Source organism: Rhipicephalus sanguineus, chromosome 1 (assembly GCF_013339695.2).
Source record: "Rhipicephalus sanguineus isolate Rsan-2018 chromosome 1, BIME_Rsan_1.4, whole genome shotgun sequence".
Classification (NCBI taxonomy): Eukaryota; Metazoa; Arthropoda; class Arachnida; order Ixodida; family Ixodidae; genus Rhipicephalus; species Rhipicephalus sanguineus.
The window spans coordinates 235,361,937-235,375,824 of record NC_051176.1 but is presented as its reverse complement, the minus strand read 5'-3'; the positions used below and the strand labels follow the sequence as shown (position 1 = coordinate 235,375,824).

Genomic DNA, 13,888 nt, shown 5'->3' with positions numbered 1-13,888 from the left:
CCAAAGAAAAATAACTCAGAAAAATGCTTCCGAAGCGCGGAATCGAACCAGGGACCTCTTGTTCCACAGCGAGTGGCGCTATCCACTACGCCACGAAACGCAGATCCTCCACGTAGCTAACGGCGAGCGTTATATACATACCCTTTACCGCTGGACGGACTCAGAGACGGCAGGCGATAATAAGCGTTTCTTCATTACCAGCGAGATGGCGCTAGCAGCGCGACGGGCGCATTTAAAAGTCGTCGTCGAGCTCGCTCGCTTCTTATATTTGCGCAGCGAGAACATTGCCCTTCCGTTGTCTGCTCGCGCGGTTTTCTCGCGGTGAGGGGAAGAGGAATGTTTCACGCTTTCACCGTGTTGTCCGCGCTCATGTTACCGAGCGTACGAAAGTCACTCGAGCTGAAGGGACGCCGCTAAACGAACAAACAGAAGATGAGCGCGAGCTATCAAGTGTCACAGCTCGACAGTTGAAGCACGCTAGTTTCCTTCGCTGCTTCGGCCGCTTTTGCAACAGGAACGCTGTTCAAACTGAGAGTATCCATTGGCGAGCCTCACTTCGTATAGCATTAATTTCTTGCTATCGCATTCATTGCTTCGCCCTTGCGGCGAAACTGTGACTTTTTTTCTTATGAAGAACTCGGTTCACATTTCTCTTTCCTCCACATCTCCATTAGTATCATTGCAGTGAATTTATGTATTTGTACATTATATAAGCCCTCTAGACACAAGTAGTTTAAGAAATGATGAATAGGGCTTGTTCGAAGTGACACACAGACAATTTCACTTTTTGTTGGATTACCTGAGGAAGACTTCAAATCAAATTCAATGCAATTATTGAGTGCCTCGGCCTAATAAAATTGAGTCTTTGAGAAAAGACGTACCGATGAATCGGGCACAATTCCTCAGGCCAAACATAAGCTAAGTATTCTACATGCTTGCTAAAGATAGTGCTGATGTGCCAAGATTTACATCGTCATTATGCATAAATATGCTGAACATAGCATAATACATAGTACAGAGCAAGTGAGCAAAGAGGTTTCAAAAAAAAAATACAGAACACCAAAAGTGCTACCAAATAGAACATACATTTCTGTGGAACTGCTCCAAGTTTTCCTGCTGAAACTTAGACTCTGCCCTTTGCCTATGCTATTCTTGGGCCTTAGGTAGGTACTCCATTTACATACTCAAGGCTCTTATGCATCCTCTGGAGTCAGTGCAAAATAAACAATACAAAAAGGCACATGCATAACATGAAAACTTGGACTTGTCATGTGAGAAGTAGTGTGACCAGCATGGCTCACAGGACAAGGTCCTTGAGCCTTCCAGAATAAAGTGCTAAGCTGCTTGGCAGTGACATGTTTGCTGGGTTAGAATCTGTATCAGAGGCTGGGTCCGAACTAGTTGGTACATTGACATTATGAAACCGTTAAGCGCACGAAGACAGGAACAAGAAGATGACACACAGAGTGCTACTTCCAACTGATATGAAACTGACATATCAGTTGGAAGGAGCGCTCTGTGTGTCTTCTTGTTCCCGTCTTTGTGCGCTTAACGGTTTCATAATAGAATCTGTAGTTTGGGGCATATTTATTGAGGCTATTTAATTTTTTTTTCAAATATAAAACTACTAAAAAGCCATGAAACAGTTGTCCAATTATTTCTAGTCTATTCCTGTAACTGAGAGCAGAGGCACCAACATTGACTAACAACACTAACAGGCCCTGTCAAGTCGAGTCTGAGGTTTTAGCCTGTACTGTAGATGTCTGTAAGTGCAGACATCAAACAAAGTTGACTGACTGAATGATCGATGACTGAACTAGCCCAACTTTTTTTTTATTATTCACACGTTTGATAGTTTTCTTACAGAAAACCAAAGGGTTGAGGGCTAAAGGCGCGAGCATGCGCCTGACGGAGGCCCTGACCCCTCTACAATCAGTGCTCGGCAAAGCAACATAATTAAAAGAAAAGAAAAAAAAACAGCTATGTAGACAGTAAACACATGATCAAGTAACATAAACAACATGATCAACATGATTAACAATAGTACAATAAACAACATGGGTGACGGAACTAGCATAAGGAACAATACAACATATTATTCCACCTGCAGTCATTGGCACTGACAACACAACAATGTGCAACACATTTAACGATATTTGCAGATTTTTCTTTTATACACTGTTAAAGAGGATGATTCTTTTATTATATCTAACAGTTCTTTATTTGAATTTAAGAGCCTAGGAATTTTGTATCTCAAGCATTGCGTCCCGTAATTTGTTCTGGTCTTAGGTAGTTTATAGTTTATCACACGTAGGTTGCGGTCTGTGGTCGTTTGAAGATAGCTGGACTCAAAATTTGTCCAGTTTTCTTTAATTTGCATGAACATATAAAGTGAGAGCTTTTCTGTGTAAAGAAGACTTGGTGGAACTAGTTTATATTTAATTTTATATGGAGATGTGGTATCATTGAAAGGGTTAACTTACTGCAACAAGAGTCATTACTGAGAGGCTGGCAGCATAAAAATAATCAAGACAGATTATGTCAGTTGGGCTGAATAATGGTATGAGGTATCAGTACTACCAATAAGTCAAAGTTCTCACACTTTTCAGAGGCAACAATGTGTAAGCATAAAACAATCAGAAAAAGGCCATGAATTACCTTACAATCAGAAAAAGGCCTTGAATTACCTTCGACTTGATGCAGAGCCCTCCGGTGTCATACACAATACCTTTGCCAACCCAGGCAATAGTATCTTGAGAGCCTTCTGGTGTGTGGCTCAGTACTACAAGTGCAGGTGGGTGCACTGCTGCACGGCCAACAGAGTAAAGACCTAAAAGAGAAAACCAAAGTTATTTATCTTTCTAGAATGGACCAGTACAACATACCGCCTCTAGGCGTGAATTGTGATTGTCTGAAAATGGGTCAAATTTGCGCAATTTGACCCAAAGGCACATGATATTACATTCAAAGAATGAAAATTAAGTAATATGTAGTTTTGTGTGAGTTTTAGTAATTAATCATAATCAGCACGCAATTAAATATTTAATTACTTTGCAGTCAGTCATGTTCCATTTTTACATAAACGGAATCAAATCATAGGCTCAAGATGCATGCACAATTTGTTCTTGGTTGTATTCATTTAGAGCAAATAATAATGCTTCTGACACTGGCGTTGGAATGTGGCACGTCAACCGAGTCGCCGAACATCGTAGTGCCTTCACCGAAGTGGTCGGCTGCAGTCATACGCAGCACATTGAGGCTAAGTAAAGATACAGCGAATATGCAGAAGGTTCTAGTCATCCTATGCGCAATGTATCTTGCTCTTTCTTGAACTGGCAAAAACAAGTTGCGTCCACACGCGTGGACATTGCACCTTAAGGGGTTATTTTTCTTAGCATACCTGTGGCTAGGTTAGAAAAGGTGTCGATGTCAAATGGCAATCCACGATTGCAATAAAGAGAGCATGTAGTAAACCAACGTACATTCTTAAGCCCTTTCACACTTTGTATATTTAAAGAAAATGCATCTTTACTTTCAGTATACAGCTCATATACTATAGTACATGGTAGAGCTATAATTTATCCCCTTGTAGGCACACGAACATATGCGTTATGCAGAACCTTGCCCAACTTTGACAAAGATAGCTGAAATCTAGTCCCAAATTTCTGTGCCCTTACTGTTCAAACGAATTACAATTGAATAGCTGCAGCAGCTTGCACACTGATGAAAAACAGCATCAGCACAAACCAATTGTTAAACATGACAAACTAAATGTTGCACTGTGCCACCTAGAGACAAGTTCACAGAAAATAAAGGCCTCATTAATAGGTGAGAAAAATTTTCAAATAAAGTGAGAAATCCGCTTCGATGCAGTGACCCAACGTTTCAAAATTTCTTCAGTCATACATTAAGAAGTAAGAAATCATCTAGCACTGGATGGCCCATATAGCAATGGTGACAAGACTTTAGTGTTCTTTACAGATGTAGTAATATGCAGGCTTTATTAAAGACAAAACATTAGATCGAGCACTACAAGAACACAAAACTTAACTAGAAAGCAGGAAGCCTATATGCACTTTAAATTAGAAACAGCAATGTAAATAATCTTCACAAGTGAAATGTCAACACGAGTAAACTGACACCTAAAAATTAAACCACCGTTCAAACATAGAAACTCAATTTCTGTAAAAGAATTTGCATATACACACACCTTCAAAGCCTTTGGCATTAGAAACAGCAATGTAGATAATCTCCACATTTTCTTCAAGTGAAATCTCAACACGAGTAAACTGACACCTAAAAATTAAACCACCTTTCCAACATAGAAACTCAATTGCTGTAAAATAATTTGCATATCTTAAACAGCAAAAACACACACCTCCAAAGCCTTTGGCATTAAGTTCCTCTCCCTTGATTATAGTGGGCTTGAGGCCTAGGGCACTTCCAACGTTTTCCACTTCCTGGAAGAAAGCAAACAAAAGAAGAGGGATGCAAAATGTGTCTTTCAGAACAGACAACACACAAGTCCCCAATGTTACCATCTAAGACACTCGACAATGCAAGTAGGCCCCCGTCTCGACAATTACAAGCAATATTCTCCAGAAATGTTAACAGAGGGCTAAGGTTCTGCGTGAATAAACGCTCGGTCGAACAAATATATTCCAATTCCACATGGCTTACTCATGTGACCAGCATGACTGAGAAATTGAATTAAATAGTGATGGGCGAATTCCCTTTAACATGAATTTAAATTATTCAAAATTTCAAAGTATTCAAAATAAACGAATAGACTTTTTTTTAACTGCATGTAACCTGCCCCTCAATTATTTTTTTTTTCCTTTTTTACATTCAAAAACTTGTGTATGGGCTTACATGTGCTAAGAATAGCAAATTTTAAAACGTAACATATTTCACCACTTATAACTGGCACCCTACTGCTAATTCAAATTCTGCTACTATTCGAAGTTGCTTCCACTTTGCTTCGAACCAAAAAAGTGACGTTCGCACAAGCCTTGTTTGAATTCTTGAAAATATTGTGCAAGTAAGTTGGGTCATGACCAAAATACTCATTTTTCTTGATGAATATGGAATTTAAAGTATTTGAACAATTCAATCCGAAATTACTTGACAGAATCACTATTCACTTCGAATTCTCTTTGAACCTCAAATTTACTATTCACCCATCCCCAGATTTAAATGTAAAGAGCCAGCAAATGAACTAGTAAAAAAAAAAGACAGAATTTGAACTGAAATCCTGAAAGGACCCAGAGGTTTAATGGGCCCCTATGCCAGATAAATTACGGAAGTGTGTAAACACCATGCAGTGGTACACTGTCAAAACAGGTGGAAGTTCTTATAAAAAAAATGCCTGCACTTGAAAAATCCAGTTAAGAAGTTCTCGCATGTGATGGGCATACTGCCTACAGCACACAAATAGCTAGCTGCTATGTAGAAAACTCCCTGCAAACATTAAAAGCTTAATTCTGGGGCTTTATGTGTAAAAACCGGCTTTACCTAATATGAGGCATGCCAGAATAGGGGACTATGGATTAATTCTGACCACCTGGGGTTTTTGTGTGCCTGAATATATGTAAGCGAGCATTTCTCTAGGTATTTCAAACCCACGAAAATGTACACACCGCAGCTATAATCAAAACAGTAACCTCAATCTCAACAACACAACACCATAGTGACTTGGCTATTGTAGCAGATAGTTCACCTCTTATATTCACTCTAAATACTGGCTTTAAAGAAAAAACTCAACGAACCTGATGAGCTGCATCCAATGAGAACATAAGCCTAAGAAATATGATGCAATGTCTGTACTCAACGCAATGAGACCAATTTTGTTTGTAGTTTTCAGCACAGTACTTGATGCCCAAACTTGTCTCAATGGTCTCACCTTGATAAAGGCCTCTGTGTTCATGTCATGGCATGGAGTGTCAACAATCTTTGCTGTCAACTGGATGCCCTCTGCAGCTGCAGTGAGACAGCGCAATTCTGGCTCGCCCAAGTGGCGACCTCCGCCTGCTCCATCCACAAGCAGGAACTCCACCGTAACACTGTGAGACCCTGGAGTACCGCTGGACTTTCGAGTGAATACTGGAAATGCTCTGGCAACCGCACAAGCGCTGGCAAACACATCTTGCCATTCACATACCACCTGTAAAAAAAAAAATTAAGAAAATCTACAGAAATCTTGCAAGCATTAAAAATGTGCGATAGGTATGGTGGGTCTCTGTGCCCATTCATTTGTTTTTCTTTCTATTGAAAACACACCTGCTAGGGTAATCTTATAACTTTCAGAAGAGCTATGCAGTTTCTAACAGTGCTTCCAAGCATCCTTTGCTGTGTGGATCATCATTGCCATGCTATTAGTTCACAATAAACATGCAGCCTGTGTTGGGTACTTGAGGACATAGCTCTGGTTCAAAACAGACATTAACATTTTTATTCTGTTTAAATGCATCATCTTCCCCAACCCTTCATCTATTTACCTAGTACATTTATTCTGAGGTATCGGCTTCAAAGTCTGTGACACCGAGATAAAATCGCATGCAGGAATCGAACCCAAGCATTCTGTGTGGCAATCAGGTATTCTACCACAGAGCCACGCCAGGTCTATAAACTGGTTTAGAAAAATAGCCTATGCAGGCGTAATGTCGGTGCGATGTCAATTGTGGCTGTGGTGCTGGCTATCTAATTTTACAAGAAAGCAATAAACACTGCATATGTACTCCTACAATACAGGCGTCGTATCAGATTAACGTCCATGGTTTCAGTGTTGGCTCCGCTTTTATAGCAGTCTCACAAACATTACATTTGTATTCCTATGATACAGCAAGCTATATTGAAGCATTGCTCGACCTTGGAGGAATACATTAAAGTGCACTTAGTTTTTATAATTCTGACGTATGTACTCTAACCTGAGGGCTGACATTACGTTGCACCATAAGTTGCCCTTTAAACGCCAGTGTTGTCGACGGGCCTGGCAAGCCCATGATGTGCACACAACTACTACACTTACAAAAACATGTCGATCCACCTTGTAACGCTTGGCTCAAAACCATAAAATGCAGCATAGAAGTACTCGCTCACTGCTTCGTATGAAACAGATTCCCATAACGCATGGGATCTGCCGAATTTTTTGACATAAAAAGCCTATTTTAAAATAGTGTAGATATATAAAGGAGCCTTCCGCAAAATTTGATGACTAAAACATGAACGAAAGTGCGTCAAAATCCTGCAAAAGTAGCTGTTTTTGATACCGATACATACATGGGTCCTGGGCACGAGCTCCAAGATAAACCGGTGTCCACAGTAAAAACCATCGAAAACAGCAGGAAAACAAAACGTAAAGATTTGCAGTGCATATAGTAACCCCTCTAGTCTGAAATACTGCTGCTACATTCCTGAAGTCATCATTTCTTCAAGTACCTCCCACATCCTGTACATGAAACAATGCTTTCAGGTGCAAATCAATGAGGATAGGATGTCTTGTCTGATCACACTTGCTGCTACATATCAAGAACGGTTATTTGTAGCAAATACCTGGTCAGTCACAATTCTTAAAACATCTGTCGGAAATCACAAGTAGAAAATATTCAACAAAATGCTAAACACTGCTATTTCTAGTGCAATTTTTTTCTGGCTCCTACAAACATGATATTCTGTCTAACATGGCCCATTAAGTACTATACCTAGACTTTCAAGTTATGTTGCTTCCACATATAGCAAAGAACCAATATAAAATCACTGTGTACTTAACTTTAACTATGGTTGCAGTTTAACTATAGTAACTAAGTTCACTGAAACTACTGTTGCTACTCCAATCGCAGATAAATGAAAATAGCCTCGATTTATCTAAACTTTCACTACACTGAAGGCTTTCACATCTTTATTCACAAAAATTTATTATTCTGACATAACTCTCTGAAACACCCAGCCACCAAATCATACCAGGTGACGGGGATGGTGATGGCGCAAGAACAGAGGGTGGCCAAAGAGCACCATGCTGACTAGCACCAATTTGTCGAACCTAGAAAACGTTCTTGTCCTGTGCTTCATGCTCTCATTGTTCTTAAAACTGACTGCATGTCACACTCAAGAAAACGAGAACAATCAATCGAACGAAGGGCCCTTTTTTTTTAACAGCCATGTGAAACCAACAGACAATGCAACCAAAGGAAGTATAGGGGACACTGTAGTTTTTAACTGCAGTGTAGTAATTATGAGATTGAGTGAAACAAAAATGTATGAAGACAACTTTCCACCAGTGGAAGACAAAACTGCAGCCTCCACACTATGTAGATGGTGCACCACCAGTTGTGCTACAGTACCGGCTGTCTCACCTCTCCCCCCTCTTGGCCACGGCGGCGAATGTGGAACATTCTGTCTGGTGATGACGCAGCATGTGTTTTTTAAGAGCAGGCAGCTGTCCAATAAACCCTCGCATGCTACTTAAAGGCACCAAGTTTGCTGAAGTCTCGACCCTTGCTAGGAAAGGAACGAGGGTTTGGTCCCCACCAGAGGCAAGCAGCTTTTTTTTATCCACCTTCATTTTTGTTTATTTCATAATTACAATACTTTAATTAAAAGCTACAAATAATGCCCCCCTTTGCTTTCCTTAGCTTCGTAATCTGTTGGCTTCATACACTGTGAAGTACTTACACATACAAGATGTTTTATAATTTGTTTTTTCTGTGCTTATTTAAATTTATACTGCTGGGCCACTATTTTGTAGCAATACTTTGTCCAGTGCCACTGCCCTTTCCTGTCAGAGTAACGGTTCACCAACCTTATGTATGGGATCAGCCAGCCATAGTGATGGATGATGATAATGGCATTGGAGTAGAGCACAAGGTGCCACTACAAAAAAGCAGCCTTGGTACCACTATGATACTAAGTGCACTTACTGATCAATATTCTTTCTTTTACAATGCATTGTAATTCTATGCGGTGCTGCATGAGTACATCTGAGTGCTCAGAAAATTATCACATTTTAAGGCATGTGTATAGTAGTAGGCTGCTGTGTAATTTGTCGTAGCGATTTCTATCAAAACTTACCACAACATACTCATCCACTCCAGCTGTAAGGTTCTTCACGAGTTTGGTAAGCGAGTGAGCATGCGATGGTGTATTGTGACGTGAGCATTTGGTTGGCAATGCTGCCACAATGGCTAGATTCAAGTATAAGAAGCAGTTGTCAGTTGGTGATGGGTGCAATGAGCCTACGGCTGCCTTAAACATCTGAAAAGGGTGGAAAAAAAACAAGTATTATTTTTAGATAACTACTGTGTATGCCTGTTGGCATAACATAACAAAAAAAAAGGAGCTTAAAAGACAACAGAATCCAGTGGTTAAAGCACAGCTGCTAAGGTTTAACCCCTAGTGTACTTCTGAGCAAGCTCAGCTGACAGCACAGTTTGGAATGGAAAACTGCATTGCCTAGCAACAGCATACCCAGTGTAATTTTGAATAATACCTTGTACACCCCATGAACTCAGCAGATTTATTAATTTCATGTGCAGAACTTGTATGGCAGGAAAATAAGTACTTGAGCAACTGTTAAGCTGTGCTACACTATCCATAAATATTATTACTTGCAATAAAAATGTTGGATGCTGGCAGAGTAAGGTAAACTGAACCAAGGCAAACTGAACACTAAGTGGTGTCAAAATTAACTCTATGATGTCCCATTGGATAGGATTTGTCCGTAATATTTCCTCAAACTATTAATCTAATGGCACATGACTCCATTTTCTGCAATGGTAATAAAACCAGTACTATTCAATCTTTCAATGCTGAATGCAGCCCCATAACATGAGCAGAACCAGCTGTCTGTGGTATCACACATTGCCCATTTATCACAATGTACGTTCATGCCTGTGCGTCCTGGCTATGGCAAAAGTACACTTTAATGTCCCATGTAGGAATACGAACTCATGTTCTTTAATGAAAAGACATGCTCAAAGCCACATTTTAAGTGTTGTTGTGGACTATGCAAGGCTGGATGCACTGAGCTAGGGCATGCAGTAAAACTGCCACACACCATGTCAATAACGTCATCATCTGCAGGAGATGTGGCCAGAGGCGTAGCCAAGGGGGGGGCTGGGGGGGTTCAAACCCCCCCCGAAATTTTTCAATTTTGCTTGCGTATATATATACATGCACACATACAAACGCACGCACGAACACACATAAAGTATGGTTGAACCCCCCCCCCCCCCCTACAAAAATTTCTGGCTACGCCCCTGCATGTGGCGGTGGGGTGATTGGGCATAGGTGGGGTGTGCACACATACAGTGTATTTATATTTATATTTAAGTAATTGCCTATACAGTATCCAACACAATACCTTTTTTTTCCAAAAAATCTTGAAGTATAGCTAAGAATACACCGCTGTGAGGTAATGGTGACAAGAAAATATATATCAATTTCACTGCCAAACCATATGACGAAAGTGGGTGACATTGCAAGTTCTATGACGAAACATGTGGCCAAAGACTCATCATCATCTTATCTTATGCCCGCTGTAGTGCGAAGGCCTCTTCCAATGACCTCCAGCCCACCTTGTCCTACGCACGCCGATTCTATTTTATGCTTCCAAATTTATTTCGTTGCTCCACGTAACCCTCCGACATCCACAGCTGTGCTTCCCATCTCTTGATATTCATTCTGACGCTGTAAATGACCATCTGTCATGTGCTCTCACTACGTGACCTGCCCAGGGCCATTTTTTTCCTTTTGATATTTACCAGGATATTGGCTGTCCATTTGTTCTATGATCCACTCTGTTGACTTCCTATTTCTTAAGAGTTATGCCTATCATTTTCATTCAATTGCATGCTGGGCGATCGTTAGCTTTTTCGCGAGTTTCTCTGTATCCTCCATTTGTTTCATATGTCAGAACTGGCAAAATACAGTTGTTGTATACTTACCGCTTAAGTTACAGTGGTAAGTTACCAGTCATGAGTTGGGAATGTCTACCATATGCGCACCATCTCATCCTTATTCTACGGTGGACTGCCTTTACCTGAGTAGGCTTCCCTGTTAATATTTGGCCCATATACACATATGTACTCTTAAATCGAAGGGTCCGGTTGTCTATCAAACTCTCGCTCCGTCACTGGACCACCTAGCATTCTCTTTGTCTTCTGTATATCCATCTTCAGCCCTACTTTGACGCTTTCTTTGTTGAATTCTTCAATCATTTTTTTGCAATTCGTCACCATCATCGCTGAAGAGTAGAATTTCATCTGCCAACTGTAAATTTCCAAGATATTCTCCATTAATCTTTATTCCTATTTCTTCCCAATCTAGTAATTTAAATACACTTCTTCAAGACAAGCAGTGAACAACAATGGAGAGATTGAGTCTCCTTGACAGACCCCTTTCTCAATCGGGATTTTCCTGCTTTTCTTGAGAGGGAGCACAGTAGCTGTGGAAACTGTATATATTGCAATATTGCATATAGTCTACAGAACAAGCATCTCATCCTTCACGTAACAATATAAAAATTACACATATATTTCAGTGCTCTTAGTCGATGCAGTGCCTCTAGAACTGCTGGTATCTCTACCTAGTCAAATGACATATTGTAATCATGAATGCTATATAAAGAGTTTATTTTTGCATTCAGCAGATTTCTCAATTATATTATTAATTGCATGAAGGTGATCCATGGTAAAGTACTTTTTCCTGAAGTTTCGCAAATATTTTGTACAATGCTGAAAGAAGGCTGATTGGTCTGTAGTTCTTCAAGGCTTCAAGTCTCAGGCAGCTCATAATTTAACATCACAACTGTAAATGTTGCATCACTGATGACATACATAGAGCTACATAGAGCTGCGGTTAGATAAAACCAATACACTCAAACCTCGTTATAGCGAACACGGATATAACGAATTATCGGTTATAACGAAGTAAATGAAGAATAGTCTTGTCATAGCTACAGTGTTACTAATAAACGTTCATAACGAATTTTCGGATATAACGAAGTAATTTTCGTGGCAGATGCGACTTTGTTATAATGAGGTTTGAGTGTAGTGATTGCACAAGTTGCAGGTCAAGAGCCTACAAACTAATCTGTTCAAGACCAACTGCTTAAGACAATGCTCCTAGTTTAAAATGGTGCAGAAATAAAGCATCCTTCACAAAAAATTTTAACTTTTTAATACGTGGAAGCCACGAGTAGGAATTTCAGGGCTAGTTGGTTACAAGCAGCTGTTGGGACCATAGTGCTGAGGTGATGTAGACAAAAAAGACTGCAAAACATTCTTTTATTTCTTGTCCACATTGCTTCAGTGATTTGTCCCAATAAATACAACAGGAAGAGCCGTATAAAACTAGTGCAAATAGCCGTTTTTTATATAAAAAGCGAACAGAGCACTGCCATCACCACTCGCTGCAAGTGATACATGACCTAGAATACAAGGCTCTTTGGCATGACCTCCGAGATAGAGGCAGTGTCTGTAAGCTCGAGCCGAGTAGGAGATGTGTTGAGACTTGAGTGAGAGTCAGTAACCACTGGGTGCATGTGTTGTCCTCTTCAGTGCTGTTTAGAGGCGGCACCTAAGCAAATTACACGGCTACCACCCCTGTGGCGTTGCCAAGGTTGCTTCAGCAGTTTTGCCTATGAGGTAGAGTGGAGTTACCATTCTGTAGAGACTGGCTGAACCCCACGTAGTGTGGATGGCATGTTAAGTCATCTGCTAGCCACGACATGTTTGCATGTGCACATAAATGGATATTCTCTAAAAAGTTCATGCCTTGGCTGTAGCACAGTAACAAACACTTGTACATGATTTCGAACTGTGTAGAGAAGGATGTGGCCATGTACTCTTATTAATGTGATAATCAGAACGGCGACTACACGTGTTGAGCATACAAAATGTGATATCTGAACCCTCGGTCACAATCATTTTAATATTGTTGCCACGTCGTGTTCCTAGGACTCTAGAAGAACAGTTTTGCATTGTTAAAACAAATGAAGTGGTGGCCACAAGACGCGAGTGCAAAGCTTCAAGATATTTATGATGTGCTGGCGATTGCGCAAATTTTGTGATTTTGGATATCAAGGTGTTGAGACACAGTCGGAAGCTGAGAAAAAAAAATCTCATGTACTCATATTATACTGCAGGATATACATGATGTTAAACATAATTTCACGACTGTCGCTTTGTCATTACGCATCCAACTTTTTCTGCAGCTCAACTTCATGTCCAGTATATTAGTCATTTACAACAAACTTAGCCTAAGAGAAATTCTGGTGCAGCTTATCTTAAAGAATGGTACGAATAATCGGGGTAATTTTTAGAGGAGACAAATATACAAACATACCTCCTCTCCAACACGGGGCTCAAGCTTGCACTTGACATCGTCAAATGTGATTTTGGCAAGGTTTCTAGGTTGTCCAATAATGAGAACCGGGTGATGAAGTGGATCGCTTGGGGTGAGGTGTCCATTGAACTTTACAATGGTGTTGCACATACTGAAAATGCAAGAGAGAAAGAATTGGGCAATTAGGAAAATGTCACGCAAAGAAGCGACTACTTTTTATTTACCTAACTGGTACGAGGTAGGTGGTGAAATTTAGTCACCAGCTATCAAAATGTACAAATGACGCTTAAGCATTGAGGAAACCACTCGGTGGAGACGTAAGCATATTTAGTTACGGCACTTTTAGCTAAAGTACTTCCCACTACACGAATCACTTGTGCATTCTCTTTTTCGGTGGGTAAACTGTACATAAACCGAAGTTTATCAAGTTCAATTTTTTTCTCAAGAACCACATGTGATAAAAATAAATTTTGGCAATTAGTATGTATACTAACTGCCAAAATTGTACAAAAATCCTTGAAGCTCTGAAATCAATATTTAATCGGAG

The 13,888-nt window shown here is 40.2% G+C and overlaps 1 protein-coding gene across 3 annotated transcripts in view; it reads right to left on the bottom strand.

The window, feature by feature from the left end:
* LOC119375001 (probable aminopeptidase NPEPL1) overlaps nt 1–13,888 on the bottom strand; it is a 32,290-nt gene that overhangs the window by 16,890 nt on the left and 1,512 nt on the right. For all 3 annotated transcript variants that reach the window (XM_037645208.2, XM_037645216.2, XM_037645201.2), the window contains exons 2-6: nt 13,342–13,492; nt 9,067–9,249; nt 5,903–6,163; nt 4,379–4,460; nt 2,688–2,830 (exon numbers count right to left, since the gene is read on the bottom strand). In XM_037645208.2, coding sequence (XP_037501136.1) covers nt 2,688–2,830; nt 4,379–4,460; nt 5,903–6,163; nt 9,067–9,249; nt 13,342–13,491 — 819 coding nt within the window. In that variant the 5' untranslated portion in view covers nt 13,492. The remainder of the gene's footprint in view (nt 1–2,687; nt 2,831–4,378; nt 4,461–5,902; nt 6,164–9,066; nt 9,250–13,341; nt 13,493–13,888) is intronic.